This window comes from Lissotriton vulgaris, chromosome 9 (genome assembly GCF_964263255.1).
Source record: "Lissotriton vulgaris chromosome 9, aLisVul1.2, whole genome shotgun sequence".
Taxonomy (NCBI): Eukaryota; Metazoa; Chordata; class Amphibia; order Caudata; family Salamandridae; genus Lissotriton; species Lissotriton vulgaris.
Window position 1 is genome coordinate 105832299 of NC_141697.1, and position 20489 is coordinate 105852787.

General features: G+C 44.6%; 1 protein-coding gene across 1 annotated transcript in view; it reads left to right on the forward strand.

The window, feature by feature from the left end:
- The window catches only part of CRIP2 (cysteine rich protein 2), a 271160-nt gene that overhangs the window by 195673 nt on the left and 54998 nt on the right, over positions 1-20489 (forward strand). Inside the window, exon 4 of the mRNA XM_086937148.1 lies at positions 12084-12227. Within this exon, the coding sequence (XP_086793274.1) occupies positions 12084-12227 (144 nt within the window). The remainder of the gene's footprint in view (positions 1-12083; positions 12228-20489) is intronic.

Consider the following 20489-nt stretch of genomic DNA (forward strand, 5'->3'; position numbering starts at 1 on the left):
GCAGAGTTATCAGCATAGTCACTAATCCATAGTAAGCGAACGGTGATAGCATATTATAATGCAAAAATCAATAGAAATCTATATCACCTATATTTTCGCGCACCCTATTTAGCATACTATATTATATCTAAGAAGGTCTCATTTGGGTTTTAGCAGGGCGGGCCCATACCTCTAAATGTCAGTAGGAGAAGATCACATCATCAGCTACCAGCTCTCTGCATGCGAAGCACCATCAAGTGTGTTTGTGCATTCTCAGTAACTCTATCTTAAACCCGCGTAGAGCCCAATGTTGGCAGCAACTTTATTTGTGTTATGTCTAATGTGGTGCGAGGATCAGGCCTCCCAGCAACCTTGTGTTATGTTATTCTTAGAGGCTTTAGCTCTCAGTGTGCAGACAGTGTACCAAGTGTACCAAGCACGACTGATATCAGAGCAATAACATATTATTCTCAAATAAATCACATCTTTCGTCTAGGTTGAAAGCTACAATAACAATTATGTGTCGTGTGCAAACTGAAGCCGAAGGAAAATATGTCGTTTAAACATTTAATAAACTCATGCTAACTTAACACAATATATAGAAAAGCAGTAACTATATGACACCCCCCCAATGATCCGAGGACAGTCAAAAACAGGCCAATAATATAATAAAGGCATAACATGAAAGCAGAGTTCAACAATATTGAGCCAAGCTAAATGTATGTAGATGTATATAAAAAAATAACAATACAAAAATACGTATGAATGCCTATAGTGGCCAAACAAAATGTAATAAAAGTCTCGAACTTGAGGCCAAATATAAAATCATAGGCCTAGAACATATAAAGTCGAATGTCCGTAAGAAAAAAGGCACCATTCAGAATTACTAAAAAGTCACGTGCCAGTATAGTGAAAGACTCCAAAGCCACTCATGGGTGGATAGAATATGCAAAATAGGTAGCCACAGCTTCCAACATGAAATCACTGTCATCATCCGAAAACAGTTCAGCCATCCAATTAAGCAATGGGAAAGAACATACGTGCTCCTCCAGCACCGGACCCTCTAGCAACATCAGAGGACAACTCGGTGGGTTCTCAAGAACGCTATGTGCCAGAAACTCATGCGCCGCTGCGGGGATGTCCCACTGACCCATTAGTCCATGCATCGCTGCCAAGGCCATAGTCCTTTCGCCAGAACAAACCAACTCGTGAGCAACTACGGGGCCCATCAGGTGATTAAAATCGACTTCAGGAGATAACGGCAAGCAGAGACACAAATCAATGGCCCAGTCAAAATCGCAGCTCAGGCAATGAAACACAGGCTGGACACATGTAAAATAGGAAAATCGAAACGATAATCCAAAAGCCGTGCTTAAGGTCGCAAGCGGCAGGGTGCCATAGTAATCAAGCATCCGGTTGCGAAACAGTGTCAGAAGGGGCTGAGCGGCTTCTTGCGCAGGATGGGCATCCATGTTTTAGGAAGCAGGATAATATTAAAACGCCTGCAGCTAACGCCAGCAAAACAGGGAATCCGCCAAACAAACTCGAAAATATTGAATGGAAGAAAGCGGGGATGACACCAAAAATCTTTTCAAATGTAGTCACGAGACCACTGCTAACCAATTTAAAAAAATGAGCTAAGCCAGACGTGGAGGAGGCATTAAAGATTTGATGAACTAATTCACAGAAATGAAATGGCAAGTCAGTATTTAAAAGTGCCTGCACCTCTGTGCGTGTGTTAGCTATGTGAAGGACATAAGTTTCACGGGCCGAGCTCAGGGCCACTTCCTTTTGAGACAAAAGAGCCCTTATTCTGCTCATACCATTGAACTCCGCTTTCAAGGTTGGGATGCGCGGCCAGATGGAAACTTCTGAATTCCCATGCGTGGGTGGATATAACACGTTCTTGCAACACACCACACGTTCTGATACAGTAACCACATAGGCGATACTGACCATTAACCCACAACACTCCTCGTTATTCAAAAGTAAATAACTACCGTTTGTCAATAAAGTGAATGTGGGAACTATTGCAGGAACCGGTGTGCCTTTTAAAACACATGCCAAATTAGGCCGGTCCTGATTACAAGAACCATGCAACTGGATGTGTCTGCATATCAGTGAACGGTCAGGCGACTGTGTGCATTCTTCACCATTCAGATTCACTTCCTTTCCATCCTTCAGGCATCTGTACGTGTATGGTAAAGACCATGCCTCATGTAGGAAAGCACTGCCTAGTGGTTCATATCGCCCTATTGCAATATATCGCAAACAATTAGTAAATTTGTACAAAGCAAATGGTAACGTAATAACACCATGGATAAGCCATGTAGCAGTAGCTGCCTCAGCTACAGAAAACGGCAAAGATTCTAACTTTTCAATGTGTAACAAAGAAAATGATGCATCTCGCATGGAAAGCATGCGCTGCTTGTCAGTCAAATTAAATGGGGCAAATAGGGATGACACGTTCATGTAACTCCAGGGCACGCAACCCGCTTTAAGAGTCTGTAGTGTCCATGCAAACTGCATCACAGAACGCAATTGATTTTGTCCATGGTACAATACAGACACCTCATCATTCACAATGTCAACTATAGAAGAGACAATATTGTTCAACGTGTAAATTCGCATGTTAATACTGTTATCGACAACTGCAAGCACTTTTTCCAAATTTGCTTGGTCAATCGCCCTTAGGCGCTTAGCAGCCTCAATTTGCGAAAATTTCCAAATTTCATTGTAAACTGCATAAATCCACCGTTTAGACCTACCCTTAGCCGGGCCTTTTATAAAATCATTTAAATCCACATTTTCAGTCAACTGAGACAGATGTAGTTTAACTGCAGCTAAAGTGGAATGTTGTAACCAATTCTGACACAGTTTCCCCACAGAGTAAGTGGTGACAGTATAATCAGTTTCAAAACGGGGATCAGGTCTGACTTGTGTGAACCCTTCAGCCAAACCCAGAAAACGACGTTGGCAAGAATCAGCACTTCTTTGCCACATCAGCCAACCCTTTGGATCCAAACTAGATACATTAAAGGATGAATTGTGTAATAGAGTCTGTAACTCACGAATAGACAATTCAGAAAAATTACCCCAACCTGAATATTCTTACAATTTGGGGATAAATGGTGTATTTAATTTTTTAGAAGTAGCCAATCCAAAGCATGTTGTTTGGGAAATAGTTGAATTTAGAAACAACATGTGATTCGGGATGAGACATGCACGGTGCAAAGCCTCAGTGCCTTGTACCTGCCAATCTTTGGTACCCCAAACCGATTTAAGGTCAATTATTCCTTTCCAGAATTCGTAGCCATCTACAGCTAATTTGTCTGGAAAGGACTTCGAATACAGCAATTTTGTATCGGTAAGTCTAACTTTGGACATGGGCTTTTGTGTCATTTTAAAATAAAATGACTCAGGATTTGATTGATTAAAGTCTGTAAAATAAGTGTATTTGTTCAGAAATGTACTGGAGCTGCCTATTAATGGAGCTGGGCAGTGTTCCCACTGTGTGTAATTCACAGCAACCCTCCTGGAATTCGTCTTATGCAGAAAATGATTACCATAATGTTGGAAGCAAAACAAATCACCATAATTAACAGAATCTAAATATAAATCCTCAGGATCAAAAGCTGCATAATATTTTAAATCAGAGAACAATGCTTCTATGGCCTGAATATCCCAATCATCAGAACGTATATTTTGTTTGATTACATCCCCCATGTTTACTCTAAGCACATTCGGAACATTAATCACTTCAGTGGGCCCATGTATCTGAAATCTAACCGCATCCCACACAATCCCATCAAGGACAGGCCAAGCAGTAATGTTGACTGTATTCAAGTCTCGTTTCAGTCTGTGCGCTGAATGTGAAGAGGAAAGAGGGGCCAATGTTCCATTAAGGTACTGAATTCCTGTACTTTCTTTAACATAGTGGCCATCGATCAGGCGGAAAAAATAAAACACAAAACCAATTGACATAAAAAGGTAAAATGAAAATAGAATCAACCAAATGTATGTCCAAGGGGGAATTAAAAAATGTTTTTTAAATAGAGTGGCATATTTTGCAATAGTTGAGGGTTTCTTTGAAAGGACTGGATATAGCAGGCATCTCGAGGGACACCTCCGGTTCTGCACCAGAAGTAATAGCCAGCACAGAATGCCTCACCATTGAAGGACAGGATACAGCCGGTGTCATGCTATGAAGAATCGGCCACCCTGTGTGTCTTGACATTGTCAATAGAGATAAACCTGTTTTCCTTACGACCTGGAAGTGGTGGTAATATGACTGTTCTCGTGCCCTTCACTCCAAGAACTCGAACCGGTGCACGATATGAGGGACCAAACTCTTTCTTGTTATCGATCTTCTCTCGAACCAGTTCTCCAACTTGGGGTAGCCAGCCAACTACCGGGATCTGCAACGCATCATCCGATGTGGTGGGCAAATGTTCCTTTGCTAGACTGTCTCTGGTCTTTTGTAGATCCTGTAAAACATTGAAATGTTCATCTACGTCAAAGGCCGCGGCCTGTGCCTTGCAGTCTAGACCACCGAGGTCAGGGACGTACATCTTGATACCAAAGAGCATTTCGTATGGGGTCCGCCCACCCAGAGACCTTCTAGGGAGGTTATTAAGTGCACGCTGCACGCCATTGAGGTGGGCTAACCAGTTTCTGCCAGTGCCTATAACTCGAGCTGTCAAAGATTGCTTTAAGTCACGGTTCATTCGTTCCACTACACTGTTTCCCTCGGGTCTGTACGGAGACGAATTACTTGACTTGGACCCCCAACTAAACCATAGCATCCTTATACGACTTAGAGGCGAAAGCCGGACCCTGAATGGAAGGTACCACAGGCAAAAATCCCTACAAAGACTCGCAAATCCTTAATGACAGTCCGTGAATCAGCGCTCCGATGGGGCCAGACCCACACAAAGCGTGTGCATGAATCAATTGCTACTAAGATGTACTTATATGCAGTATCAGAAGAAAAAGGACCTCAGTGATCTAAATAAACACACCCCAGTGGTTTATTAGAAATGTAGTTTTTTTTTTTTAGTTCAGACAAGCTTTATTCGACGATTGTCATAAAAGCAAACAGTACATACATATAAAGTTTATGAGATATAAGATTACCAAGTTAGAAAATAGTAAAAAAAAGTTTTTCATTAGAATATACAAATATGTACACATAAAACCATAAATTCATCAAATGACTAAAATAAATAAATGATCATTAAAATTTGGTTTCGGTAGTGTGAATACATTTTAAACTTTGAGCATTCTACTTCTGATAGCCCAAGCCCAGCCCAAATATTTTGCCACAGCTATGCAAACTATCATATCTGTACAGGATCGGATGATGCGCACTGCCATAGTCCCACTAACGGGACTAATTAACCTGCACATTGGGCGGAGCCACGCTCTATTAGAAATGTACAACTGTGTCTGAGGCGGACGCGCAGCAGTTGAAGGTTTAATCTGCTGGCAAATGTCACATTGAAGGACATAATCGCGCGTCTGTTTGTACAGTCCCTGCCACCAGAACCTCTGTTGTAGCTGAGTTACAGTGGCTGAGACGCCCGCATGCGCAGACGCCGCACCTTCATGAGCCGCTGTAATCAAAGAAGCTCTGCGATCCGAGTTGGGAATTAAACGTTCGCCAGCATCAGGAATTTTCACATAAGGAACCTTATCGGGACTTAAGTGGTATGTGTACTTAGAAGGGAACCCCGCAGGATATTTACCTCCCTTCTCAGAGGCAGCAACAGCCGCCAAGATGTCATCATCTATCTTACTATTGGACCTCGTGACTGCTGCGACTAAGTATTTCGATACTGCTGACTTCGCTGCTTCATCAGCAAGCGAATTACCGACAGCGTGAACTCCCACGCGCTGATGGCCAAGAATATGAATCACAAACACGAGTGGCAACTTTTCTTTGAGTTCCGCCACTCGGACCCAGATCATTTTATGTTTTATTGTGCTACCTTTGGAATCACGAAATTTATTCTGAATCCAAAAGAACAAGTTCTCATTGTAAGACTGGACACAGTAGTAAGAGTCACTTACGATCAAAGTCGTCACACTAGGATTTGCGTACTCCAATGCAAGCATCAGAGCACGAAGCTCTGCCAATTGTGCGGTGCAGTCCCCAAGCGTCTGCGTGTGCACGACACTGGACTTGAACTCATCGTTCACCATGGCACCGACCACAATGGCGCAAGCGGAAACGTAGGCATGTTTAGAGCCATGCGCAACCTGCGCCGAACCATCAGTGTAAATGATGCTATGGAAATCCTCCAACGGCCGCATTGCTAAAGGAGCAGGATGAACAAATTCATACTGTAAGTACTCCTGCGACCGTAAAGTGGCGTCAAAAATAAACGTGACATCCTGGGATGACAAGGATGCAGCCCATTGAATCCACCGAGGGTGCAAAGCTTTAGAATTTGGTACACTGGCTTTTGTGACTGCCTGCAAGGCAGGACACGGGGTAACAACCAACATGCGTTTTCCCTGTGACAGGGCACGTTCCTTGAGAATTGCCATCTGCACAGCCGTCAAAACTTTCTCCACAGTGGAAAAGCACATTTCAGCCGAAGTGTACAAGTGTGACTTGTAAGCCATAGGTACTGTATCTCCTTCATTAAAAGTTAGGTACGTGAAACCTACCGTCCCCGGGACAATTCTTATCACCAGGTTGGTCTGGTTATCACGAGTCTGTAAGTATTCAGAAGCAAGCAAATCAGCTTGCAAAGACTGCAGAATAGCTGAATGCTCAGGCAGCCAGCATGATTTGGAAAAAGATGGTTGTATCAAAGCATACAAAGGCTTGATACGCTGGGCATATTCCGGAATGTATGTTCTTTCGAAATTCAAAAAGCCCAGTAAAGACTGTAATTTTTTCAGTGTTGTCGGAGAGCGCAACTGTGCACACTTCTCCAGGAAGTGAGGAGCCAAGCCTTTTCCTTCATTAGTTAGTTCATAGCCTAGAAACAACACTGTGTACTCTGCAATGTGCGATTTTGCAAAATTAAATATGTAACCCATGTCTGCGAAGTTACAAATAATACTGTTCACTCGACACAGATGCTCCCAAAGTTCGTCGTCTGTGAGATAGATATCATCCACATAGGAACAAGCATCTGGGTCTACTCTCTCCAACAGAGAGACAATGCGGGCGGAAAATACTCCAGGACTGTTCTTATAGCCCATTGGGAGACGCCGAAACATTTTTTGGACACCGCCGCATGTGAAAGAAGTCCATTGGGAACTTACACTGTCCAATGAATGGGCATAAAAACCATTGGAAATGTCAAGCGTGGTTTTGAACCGCTTACGCACAAGACTATTTACAAGGGCAGAGCCGTGAGTATTCTGTACTGCACAGTTACGGCAATGCGAGTTTAAATGCCGGTAATCCAAAACCAAACGGTAAGAGCCGTCCGTCTTGTTTACAGTAAAAAGGGGGTTATTCATCGGTGACACACACGTTTCAATTACACCTTGATATTCCAATTGTTCAAGGATCGCCGCGACTGAAGCTTTGGCTTCACGTCGTATGGGATATTGAGGTTGAGGCTGCGGCTCAGACAGTAAAGGAATCTCGTGGTTTGGGAACAATTTATCCCAGCCACATTGATTGCGGTACACAGCCGGTGCAAGCGCTAGAGCCCACTCTTCTGCAAAGTGCAGCGCTTCCACTCTCGAAACAGTGTTCGCGAAACTGGGGAGGATTACCTCCTCCCCTCTCGGAGCTGCGAGCACAAAAGGTGGGGGCCAGTCAGCCTCCGAAAGCAAAATGTCATACGTAGACGAAAGATTTTCCCAAAATACCCCTTTAATGGTACGTTGTATGTCACCTTCAATTAACAGGACAATTTCAAAAAGTCTATCAGGGGGAGCAACTCTTGTATAAGCTATTTCAATCACAACATAAGTGTCAGTCGCTGTCACCTTCAGTAGTGGACGGAGGGCCTCTTTCACTATGGTAATCTCCGCCGCACTGTCCAGCAAGGTCAGAGCCCAAGTCAGATTCCGAAGCCGCGTTCTCACAATCTGGGGCATATCGATGCGCCGTTAAGGCTGCGACTTTCTTCTTGGCAAACTGCGGTCTCTGAGGCGTAGAGCCCTCCTGCTTGTCTGCACAGTTGCGCGGGCGGGGCTGACCACATCCTTGCTGGCCACCCCGGCGCCTGCCGCCCCCTCCACCACCGGTTGACGGAGCCGATGAGTCCTGAAAGGAACAAGGAGAGCGTTGGTCAGAAGCCTGAAATCGTTCAGGTGACGTAATCATCGCGCGGTCGCGCAAATCATAAACCCGTTCTGACTGCGCAGGCAACGGAGACGCAGGGCGCGAAACCTGTGTTTGTTGTTGTTGCTGTTGCTTACCCTGATTCTGTTTTTTAGGCCAATTTTGTTTCTTGGATTTGGGTTGAACGTCAGTTTCCGAAGCTTGTCCCTGGGGCTGCTTCTTCTCCTTTGTAGAAAAAGGCTTATTACCCTTACTATTGCGACCAACTGTTTTATAAGCCGCCACAATTATCCTCGCTAACTGTCGGGGTTTCTCGGCATTGGGAACCAGCGCCAAAGCGTTAGCCACCTGAAAGTTCACTGCATCCCCCTTGACATTCGCAAGGATCAGATCGCAAACCACATCAAAGGAGCCACATAGGCGCATACCCAACTCAACTGCCGATTCCGGCCCGTGATCATCTTGAACACGTTTAAGGACCGTAGACAGATTGGACACAGACGGGGAGCCAAAGCACCTCGAATAAACAGCCGCAAAAGTCTTACCCCAGGTCTCACAGTCAACAAGCTCAAGGGCCAAATCTTTTGGCAAACTAAGCGTAAGAGTCCGGTGTTTTTCACCAGGAGTCGTATTAGGAAACACCGCTTCCAGCTGGTCAAATTTCTCGGCAAGCCAGAAAGGAAAATCATCCTTATCCAGGGGCTTCTTGCCCATAACGGAATTCACCATGACAGGCCTGATTTTCAAACTAGCCTGCCCTGCCGGAAGGGCTGCACCTCTAGGGGCACCCCCGTGAACATTACGACTCGTGTAATGCACAAGGGCTCTAATCACGGCAATGGCAACTACATGAAGTCGCCTAAGGTCAGCCACGTTACAAGTGGCGTGATTAGGGTGAGGAGTAAATCCAGCCAAAGCGGGCCAATTTGTGCCCGGAATGGACAAAGGACCTAACCTCGGAGCGGTTAAAGCGTGTGGTAGGGCGCCACCAAACCAAACTCCATGCTGCCAAACATCAATAGGTACTTCTGTGCCCTGTACGGAGCATATTCAGCAGGTACAGGTGACGGAGTGTACGAGTGGAACACACCAGAATTTGCGTCCACTGCCGGAAATGTCACCCACGAATAAAACAGTTTGTACGGGTAAGCATGTTCCGCACTCACCACCGGAACCACAGCGAAGCCTTCCAAAGGTACATCATAAGTCCGCAAAGGATCCCGCACCGCAATGCGACTATGCTGCGGGATGTCCACGGCTTGTGCCATGACTGCACAGGAGCGGGAAAAAACAAAGATTACTTTGTAACACAACTGGGTAGTAATTCAAGGAAACCGTTTTAGATAGATTCAAGCTTGAAAAGACCTATTTCAAAAATAGGTAGGTTTATCCGACACCGCCGTTTTCCGGAAACGGGAATGAAGGGGTTAAGGTTTGAATGATATACTACTCGAGTGTCATGATATAAGGCCAACAACGTATGGGCGCCATGTAGCAGGGTTTCCGTTCTCCCACAGAACTGTGCACAGAGATCTAGAACCTCGGTGAATTAGGGTGACCCAAAACCCACCTTAGTATCCAACATCCCCTTACCGAACTAGCTACAGTGTCTCATTGGTCATAACAAACTCCCAATGACTTAGACAAACCAGAACATGAACTTGGGTTACCTCAGGTATCGTGGAACACATGAACACTCTTTCGCTCTATAATCATTTCAAACCACAACGGGGAGTAAAAGAACACACGTGCAAGTTTGAAATATTTATTTTTCAATGCAAGGTTCTCAAACGCAGTATCTTATATAATACCAGAATACATATTATAAAAATCAGAGTTATCAGCATAGTCACTAATCCATAGTAAGCGAACGGTGATAGCATATTATAATGCAAAAATCAATAGAAATCTATATCACCTATATTTTCGCGCACCCTATTTAGCATACTATATTATTATTATTATTATTATTATTATTTGCTGTTTTATAATGCGCTCCATTACTCCAGAGTATCCTGGCGCGAAAAAGAAAAACAAGCAAGTGGCCAGCTAAAGGAAAAATAACACTAATAGGCTGTTCTAAAAAGATGAGTTTTTAGTGCTTTCTTAAATGAAACAAAATTTTCAGTCGATCTCAGGGAGAGGGGAAGGGCGTTCCAAGTCCTAGCTGCGACAACAGCAAGCGAGTAGCCTCCTAGTCGTACTCGCTGGAAGCGGGGCACACTCAAGAGATTGCAGCCGGCTGAACGTAGCGGCCGTGTGGGGACATAGCGGCTGAATCTTTTTCTTAGATAGGATGGTCCCATGTCATGGACTGCCTTAAATGCTAAAGTGAGAATTTTAAAAGTTATCCTTTGAGCGATCGGCAGCCAATGAAGTTCCTTTAGGTGTGCTCCCACGCTTTCTCTGCTTGGAATGTTATACAGCAGCCGTGCTGTCGCATTTTGGATAATCTGCAGTCGGGCAACTAAGAAAGCTGGAGTGCCGCTAAAAAGAGAGTTGCATAGTCGAGCCTAGATAAAATTAAAGCTCTAGCAACCGACTCTCTAGCTGATGATGGCAGATACGGGAAGAACTTTCTCATGGCTTTTAGGGAGCCGAAGCACACAGCAGTAAGGTTTTTTATGTGTGCCTCGAATCTCAGATCCTCTCCAAACCAGACTCCCAAATTCTTGGCAGCGATAGTAACTGAGCCTGGCTGGGGAAAATCAGACGGCCACAAGAGGTCTCTGAAGTTGAATGGGAATTGGCCATACAGCAAAATTTCTGTCTTGTCTTCGTTGCACTTCAGCTGTGCAGCTGCTAACCAGTTAAACACAGCGGAAAGGCACGAACGGACAACCTCTGTGTTAGTTGCTGCATCCTTCCAGGTAAATAAAAGCTGCGTATCATCTGCGTACGCTATGATTTTTGCTCCCATTTGTTCGGCAAGCACAATGAGGGGGGTAAGATAAACATTAAAAAGCAGGGGACTCAATGTGGAGCCTTGAGGAACCCCGGTAGTGAGGGGCCTGACCGAGTATGAAAAAGGTGGGATCCAGACCTGCTGAGACCTGCCCGATAAAAAAGATTCTACCCATTTCAGTGCTGAGCCCACCACACCAATCTCCGCTAGGCGGGTTAGAAGGAGTGAATGAGGGACAGTATCGAACGCGGCAGAGAGGTCTAATAAAATCAGAGCTGCTCTGCTGCCACTGTCCAGACACTCCCTAATGGCCTCAGTAATCTCCACCAGCGCCGACTCAGTGCTATTATATCTAAGAAGGTCTCATTTGGGTTTTAGCAGGGGGGGGGGCCATACCTCTAAATGTCAGTAGGAGAAGATCACATCATCAGCTACCAGCTCTCTGCATGCGAAGCACCATCAAGTGTGTTTGTGCATTCTCAGTAACTCTATCTTAAACCCGCGTAGAGCCCAATGTTGGCAGCAACTTTATTTGTGTTATGTCTAATGTGGTGCGAGGATCAGGCCTCCCAGCAACCTTGTGTTATGTTATTCTTAGAGGCTTTAGCTCTCAGTGTGCAGACAGTGTACCAAGTGTACAAAGCACGACTGATATCAGAGCAATAACATATTATTCTCAAATAAATCACATCTTTCGTCTAGGTTGAAAGCTACAATAACAATTATGTGTCGTGTGCAAACTGAAGCCGAAGGAAAATATGTCGTTTAAACATTTAATAAACTCATGCTAACTTAACACAATATATAGAAAAGCAGTAACTATATGACAGTTCTGTAACCTCATTCTCAGGCCACATATAGGGGACCATTTATCAAACCAAGGGGACAGTTTTGGGTCTTCTTCAACCAGTTTAATGAGGCTGCATGTTTCTCTTGTTTTAGGTGTTAATATTGGTGGGGCTGGTTCATACATCTATGAAAGAACTCCCAGCGAAGACCAGCCCATTTCTCCACCTCCCACTGACTTTGTTCCCAAACTACTGGAAGAAAGGAAAAGCAATGCACCACCCAAGGGTCCCAGCAGAGGTAAGTGCACCCAGCATCTGTTATTAAAAAAAAGCATGAAAAAGTGAGCACCATCTGTCTGTTGTCAAGGGGCGAGCAGAGGTGAGCAGCTTCTGTCTGATGTCAAAGGACCCAGAAAAAAAGAACACACTCTGCCTGTTGTCACTAAAGCTTTGCTGTTGTTTTATCTGTGAGTTTGTTGTTTCTCTCGTCATCCACCAGAGAGCAATGCTTGTCTGATGTTGATGCATCTGATTATGATGCATAATGGCATGCTGGCTCTTGCCTCTGGTCCTCCGATATAGCCTTTAGGCTAGATCCACTCAGGGGTGGCTCTAGGCTCATGGCAGCCCTGGGCAGGGAGTGTAGGTAGGGGGCCCCGTAAGAGGGGGGCCGGGTGGGGCGGAGCGTGGAGGCCAGTGAAGAGGTGGGGGGTCAGGGTGTTTGGAAGTGGAACAGAGCCGGATGCCGCCAAATCCCTGCCAGGGGCCGCCACGCTAATATGTATCCATCCTCAGAGGATTATTATATTAAGGATATATATTGGCGTGGTGGGCCCTGGGGTTTGGTGGCCCTGTGCAGGTGCACAGCTTGCACATGCCTAAGGCCGCCCCTGATCCACTCTATATGAAGACCTGAAATAAAGTAAACAGAAATAACGTGACTTCAATATATATGGATACGTGTGTAGTTTTTCAAGACATGTATTTGAATTACAGTGCCATCAGACAATATGGGGAGTTTTGAGTAGGGCCATTGGAAAAATGCAGTTGGATGGACTCGGGGGGCTTATTTACTAATATTCCACAGAGTGCAGGGCAGCACGAAAAGTTGCTGCACAGTGTTGTGTGAAAGGGCGATAGCTAAAAAATGCACTATCTCTACTAAGATATGGCACATTTCTGCTGGCACTGTATGCTGCCCAGCGCTAATGCAGGCACCCTTGCACCGTGGTGTCTGTGTTACAGGTCAAATTGTTTTTTTGCAGGAAGGTATACATTCCTGCACAAAAACAATCCTTAGAAGCACTGTCCTCTTTCTACGCATGCTGAAGAATGCCCTGCAAAATGGCTTTGCTTGGCTTAGGAAATGGCACAAAGTATTTTGCATCGGACTGTGCCATAAAAGTGATGCAGACCTGAGGCAAATCCATAGTAAATCTGGGTCCTGGGTGTTTTCTACTTATATATGAATTTGTCACTCTTGCCAAATGCTACATTCTAAGTTACAGAATTCACAAATTTTAACAAATTGTTATTTTCTCTAGCAGACAAATCATAAGTTGTTAAAATTGCTGCACACAGGGTGTAGTGCTATGTCAGTCACTTTACGAAAGTTGCTTGAACATCCTCAGCCATTGATCACTGTAAGTCATCATTTGGGGCCCGATGTACTAAAACTGTTTGTTTTAGAGCAGTGTCCCCCTACATTCACAAAGGGAAGGATTCCCAATGGCACCCCTTCCATTGGACCCTTTCCCTTTTACGAGTGGCTAAGTACCTTTGCTCAAGAGCTAGTATTTTTTCACAGGTTTGCAACAGGATTTCAGTCGCAAAACATTGATAAATTGCATCCCGAAACACTATTTGGAAGGACGCTTACAGCACGCTTTCCCAAAAGTCTATTTGCTATGGAATTGCAAAATACTTTTAGGATTTAGTAAACATTTACTGACTCCTAAAATGCCATTAGCACATAAGAAAAACCTTTAGCAGTTGCAAACTGGGATTTAAACTTATAGTATATCTGACCTTTGAATATAAGACAATTTTGCTCCATACAATAAACACCCTGATTCATGGACATAAGGGGTAGAGCTATTTCTGTAGCAAAAAAACAAACACTTTACATTCTTAAGTGCAATACAAACAATCTGCATAGAATGAATCCTTCTTTCTCATGCTTTTGAATTTCACTGTTTCCACAGATTTATGTTTGCATCACATGCACTGTTCTCAAAGCTGTGGTTATTTGAACAGTATTCATAGACTTGAGAGGAATCACAAATATGTTGCACCCCTTTGTAAGGTTTCATGTTTGGAAACCTAGAGTACATCTTAGTGAGACATGTACATAGTAAATCTAAAATGTCCTAAGCTGTTTTGCAGAGCTGTTTTAATTTAAAGAAGAGCAGTATTATTGCAGCATAGTTGCATTTAATTTAGTGACGGCTGATGCATAATTTGTTCCTCAGCGGCTACATAATTCAAGTGATTCTACCAATGAGTTATCACTTCTGCAAGCAATTATATTTGTGGTTAAACAGAAGGAAAGCTGTTTTGGAAGCACTGTGGATTGACAGATACACACTGCAGATGTTGACTCTTCGTTACCAGCACATGCAGAAAATGCATATTAGGGACCATCTTTGCTCCACTGTTTAGACATAAACTCTATCTCTTGGTATTGACGTCATAAAACAGCAGCACAGGAAGTCCCAGGTTTTGTTTTTTTGGATGCATTGGGAGCGGAGAGTGTTTGTTCCCCGCTGAGTGTTTCCACTGTATTCAATGTAGGCCATTCCAGATGTTAACACTTATCAACCATATCAGAGAGGCTGCCAGTTCCCATCACAGAACTGCTGGAAGGGATGAGCAGATCTCACCCGGCTGCTTCCTGCAACTGGAAAAAAGATTAGTGACTTTGGCGGTGACGATAAGCTTTGATAAATCTGTGTGAAACTGATGAGTCGCTTGAGGGAGTAAACGCAGTAATGCCAGTGGATTAGCCCATTGGGTGTGAGGTGCACGATAAACAGGCAGGGTGCTGATCTTCAGTTAAGAGCCTTAGAAACAGGTTAGTCGTGAATGCAGGGTGATGTCTTTGAGCCCCTCGCTTTATGACAGCGAGGGATATTCACTGCCAATGATTCCCTTTTAGAATAATTGTATGTAAATGTATCTAGCATGGATAGATGGAAATCTGGCATGGCTCTGGTCTCAAAGGACAAATGTTATGTTTAGTTATGTAGAAGTGTAGAGCACACTAACGCCTAGGAGTGTGTCGTGGCACTGAGCAGGCGTGACCGAGCCAAACCTAGGGCCTAGGGGGACTACTCAAAAAGCCAGGTCTTCAGCTTGTTGTAGAATTCAAAAAGAGAGGAGGAGACTCATATGTGTAATTACAGGTAATTCCACACTTTAGGAGTGATGTAGGAGAAGCCTCGACCGCCGGATGTGGTTTTCCTCTAGTGAGTTTTTTGTCGATCTCGGCATAGATGGTGTTCTTGTTGGCCATCTTGCTTGTGACCAGGGCGTGTGTGATGGTTTTCCGAGTTCTCATTGGGAGTTGTTTAAAAATCTCCCTCAGCATCTTCAGGGTATGGAATCATGAGGTGGTGACAGCATTGGATTGGTTGGTCCTGTCGAGAGTGCTGTCGATGACGACTCCAAGGTTCTTGGCATGGGCAGTGGGGATGGGTGTCAGTACTGGCCCTGTTGGCCACCAGGTGGAGTCCCACGGTAAAGTGCTCATCCCAAAGAGCACTATTTTGGGCTTGTTGGTGTCCAGCTTTAGACAGTTGGTCTTCATCCAGCAGGTGGTTTCAGTCACTCAGGCATTGAACTTGATCCGGGTACAGGATGTTGCACACCCTATGCCAAACATCGAGATGCAACACTTAAGAGAGAAGCACATCCCACAGAAGCAGGTTTAAGTCATTTGGAAAGTGATACATATCTGCCAAGTGTTACCTGCACTCCCACTATCTTCGATCAGCGACCAATGATTTTCACTGGAGATATCTTCTTATCAAAGAGATTTGGTGCCAAAACCTTCAGGGTTGTCATTTAAACCTGAGATCTTTCTGGGTTTATTGCTCATTCCTTTGCGGTGATTGCAACAGTTTCTCTCAACGGCCAACAGTGACCTTAACTCTGTGATGCAGATCCCCCTTGCTTCTCAGTAGCTTTACCAGCCTCATCTAATTAAATAACATAAATAAGACACGCATACAAATATATATAAATAGAGAGGCTTTGGGTCAGCCGTCCTGACTCCTAGGTGTTTTCAGCTGCCATTCACATTTCCCTGGTGCCCCCCACAACATGAAGCAGTGTGTCAGCCCACTTCAGCTCGTGGCTCCTTTGCACAATGAGTGAATATGTTTTGATTATTTGCATGCGAATATCCTCCTGAAAAGTGCACTTCATTTGCACTGAGGTGGGGGGAGCAATTCTTTACTTTGCCGTTGCTTTTTTTCTGTTCTTTACTCTTCTTTATTTTTCTTAGTCATCTTTGTGTGTTTAAACTATGTCGTCAGGTTAAAGTAATTCAAAGCTAATAATACGTTGTCCTTGAGGTAGTAGGAATCATACTGTCCTGTAATGTTCATTAAACTAAAAAGAGTTTCATACCTGTTCTAAGAACATCTAATGGCTAGGAAGCTCCTGTACTCTTCTAATGAAATTATATGCAAAGGTTCATTTTTTCAATGTACATTTTTTTGCATGTAGTCAGCTGCTATGTATAAGGGAGGAGATGGTTTCTTTTTTTCCTTCTGGTTTAGTTTTGTAGCATATGGTTGCATTGAAAAATAATAACAAGAAATATCCATGGCACAACATTGCCAGACTTAATGGCTTTGCTAATGCTTGTTAATTCCTGTATTCCTAAAGGACTTTCTTTTTGTTAAAGATTAAGACATTTTAGTTGTATACATTTTTAAGGAGAACGAAGGTCTGGCCCCATAATGAGTTGTGAAGATTTGTTCATGGGAATAAACCAAAATGTCCCTTGTGATCCATGAAAGCGTTCCCACGTGAATGATGAAACGACCTCCACAAGGCGTGAGAGGTCGTCTTCCCCAGCCTTTGGCTTGAGAGGGCAGGTGACAGCTCCAGCTCTGTGCTTTTAGCATGGAGAGCTGGTTCTGGGTGCCAGGTCTACCAGGGCTCAAATAAAGGAGAGAGGATGTAGCCTTACGGTTAGAGCGGTCGACTTCGAAGCTAGGGAATCAGGTTTGAGTCTCGGCAACGACGCTCAACATCCTGTGATTCTGGGCAAATCACTTAATCTCCCCGTGCCTAACAAAAATGAATGTGTCCATCTGTAATGAAACTGGTGCTTATGTAAAGCGCTCTGATACCCGAAGTCTCGGGTCTAGTTCGCGCTATATAAAACTATGCAAAGAAAATAAAAAATAATTTAAAAAAGCATAACAGAGAATACAAAAAGAGCACAAGGTCTTCTCCTGTGTATGGGATGCGATTGAACTGATACTGTTGTGTTTCTGTGTACTTATCGCCGTGACCCCTTTGGGCATGTGAGCGCTTTATAAGATATTTTTCATTTCATTTCACTGAGGCATATTCAAGCTGGTGGTAAGCGCCTCGGCCAAGATCAAGGCAAGAGCAGTTAGGGGTGTGCCTCTTCTGAAGTCGAGTGATTACATAGGCTCAAATTCTATTTGGACTCCTTGTAGTACTTTCCAACATGTCTAAAGGGCCCTCTAAGGATTATATCACAGGAAACTAAAGGGAGGTGGGCATAGATATGCATAAGATTGCTGAAGGTGTACATATCTTGGTGGAGGACAGTCTTTTCCAAAGGGAGCACCTACACGGAGGTGCTAATGGTCAAATGACTGAAGAAATACATTACGAATGTATAGTAAAAGGGAGGATGGCACAGCTTTTGCAACCATGCAAAGATCCTTTTTGCCACAGAAAGAAGTGTTGATGCTAGTACAGGAAGGACACCCAGGTACAAGGGAGGCGCCTCCACGTGGGTGTTGGAGCGTCGCCCACTGCTTTCTTGCAGTGCGAGAGGCAGAGACATACAATGGTAATAGGTTTCAGTTATTACCATTTTATGTTTAGTTGCGGGCGGGTGGGTGGGCAGGGCTGCTCTGAAAGTAGAGCAGCAGAGGAGTGGGGCCTGCCCACTCCTGAATGCGCAAAGAATGTTTGGTCGGTCCCCTGGGGCCGCCCAAACCAGTCATGCACACTCTGCCCTTCTCCACGCAGGCTGCAATACATGGAGAAAATGCCGTCCCTATAAGCTCCTGGCTGGGCGGCATCCCGACCAATCACAACGCTGCTTGCAGCATTGTGATTGGCTTAGGGGAGGGAGGGAGCCTGCCTGCCTGCTTCTCCTTCCTGTTCTTCTGCTTCCTGTACCTGGAGAGCAGGAGAGCAGAGACGACACGGGACCCGGCCGGCGGAAAGGTAAGTTTAATTATAATTCATTTTTATTTTATTAAATTAACTCCCCCTCCCACGTGACATCCACTCCCCACGCGTCCGCACCTCCTCCCCTCCCGCGTTTCATGCCGTCCACGACTGCCCAGCCAACCTAAGAAGACATCACAGATTTGTCCCGGCTTCGCACATGACCCAAGTAACGCAGATCCTTTAATCTGTTGATAACACCCACGCCTGCCGGGGTGGTTTTGCTCAATTCATACGGGACCCTGGAAATACCCCACCGCTCCCTCCAATTTCCTTCGCCCCCGTGGCCTCCGAACTGTTTTTTTGCGGCAAAAAAACAAGCATTGGCATAGCCAATAGGTCTCGCCTTTGGGACCTTATAAGTGTTTAGCCATGCACATTTAAAGTAATTTCTGCTTAAGCACTGTTTTACAACTTGTCTTTATCCAACAACACACAGGAGGAAAAGCATAGCCTTTAGCAAAAGCAACACAATTTTAAAATATCCAATGGCATGGAATGTTATTCAGAAATGAAATCTTTTGCTATGAAAATAAACATGTTATAATTATGAATTTGATGTTTGCCCTCGTGGGCTGTTGGACACTCATTACGTATAAAAAGTGAAGGGATTACTATGCCTTGTTTACATTGTTAATTACCATAGAGAGGGTAGAGTTAATTGTTGACCGAAACAGCAGGCCCAAAGCATCAGATCAATGAAGGGGTGTGAGGAGGATGAGGAGCAACAAAATCGTAACACGTGAAATGGAAAAAGGAAGTTTGTTACAAAACATCGGAAAATGGGAGGGTGATGGAGAGAGAGGGGGGCAAGCAAGAAGAACGGAAGGTGAGAAGAAGCATTTAAATAAACAAAAAAAGTTCAACTAAAAAAATGATCAACTCTATGAACGCATGTGTTGTCATTGCTTGCACGAAGTTGAGAGCATGCGTGACTAACACAATAATGAATGTTCTGCCTTTCCCAAGATACAACAGAAGTTTCTTTTCCAAGGTCTGTTGTTGGCACAGCAAAGTCATTTGTGCCGTAGCACTGATTAACAACTCGCCTTTACAACGCAACGCAGGAAGGAAGACAAAACTAGAGGTAAAATACACAGCATACCACAACTCCTGCTGAGCCAGGGCCGTTTTCATGCACTCCCAGGCCATGGGCACAGAGAGGCTGCATTCAGTGCTATGTTTTTGTTATAAGCTGCAAGCGGGTGTGACTCTGTACTGCAGTAAACATACTATCAGTCTGCTGCTCAGAGCGCCTAGTTCACCCATTGAGGCGTGGCCTCCATTCTTAATTAATATTAATAATGGCCGGAATCGTCTGTGCGCCTCAGTGCACACAGCAGCAAGCGCTGTGACTTCCGTCTGCAAAGGACAGCAGCGCTCCGCCTCTGCAGTAAAGTTTATTCGTTTAATATGGCAGGCGAGGAACAATTAGTTATGTAAGGTTAGGGGAATTTGTGCCATGCACCCGTGCCTAAAAATGAATCCGCCGTCTGTACTGCTACCAGTGCTCACGGAACGCTAGGCAAATCACTCACTCTTCCTGTGTCTAAAAATGAATGCGCCCTTCTGTAATGCTACCAGATCACTTCACTCCATGTGAGCCAGTGTTCACAGAAAGCTAAGCAAATTGCTTACCCTCCCCGAGTGTGACAGACATATGATGAGGTCTCCACGGTGGAAGACACTGCGTAATGAGGAGTTGAGAAACCTTTGCATGTGAAGGCAAGTGGTCCAAGAAGACAGATGAAGTGTATGAGAGGTGCCGATGATGGCAGATATGGTCTAATGATGGTCGGTCTATGGTGGCAGGGTGGGCTGTACAGGCTTGGGATGCATAGCAGAAGGGCGTGGGGTGTACAGTGGTGCATTACAGTTAGGTTGGGGTAATCTGTAATTCACAGCCCCACACCTTGGGTGACCACCTAACTCCCTCCATGTTCATCACAGACCCTGTGTTTCTGGTGCGGGCCTTTTACTTCCAGTTCATTGCTACACGAAGTATTGATGTTGAAAAAACAGTGGAATCAAAACCAAGCCTACAACACCCAGAATGCATCAAGGAGCCACTGGAAAGCCCAGTCCGGGGAAAACAGCATTAATGAGTACATGG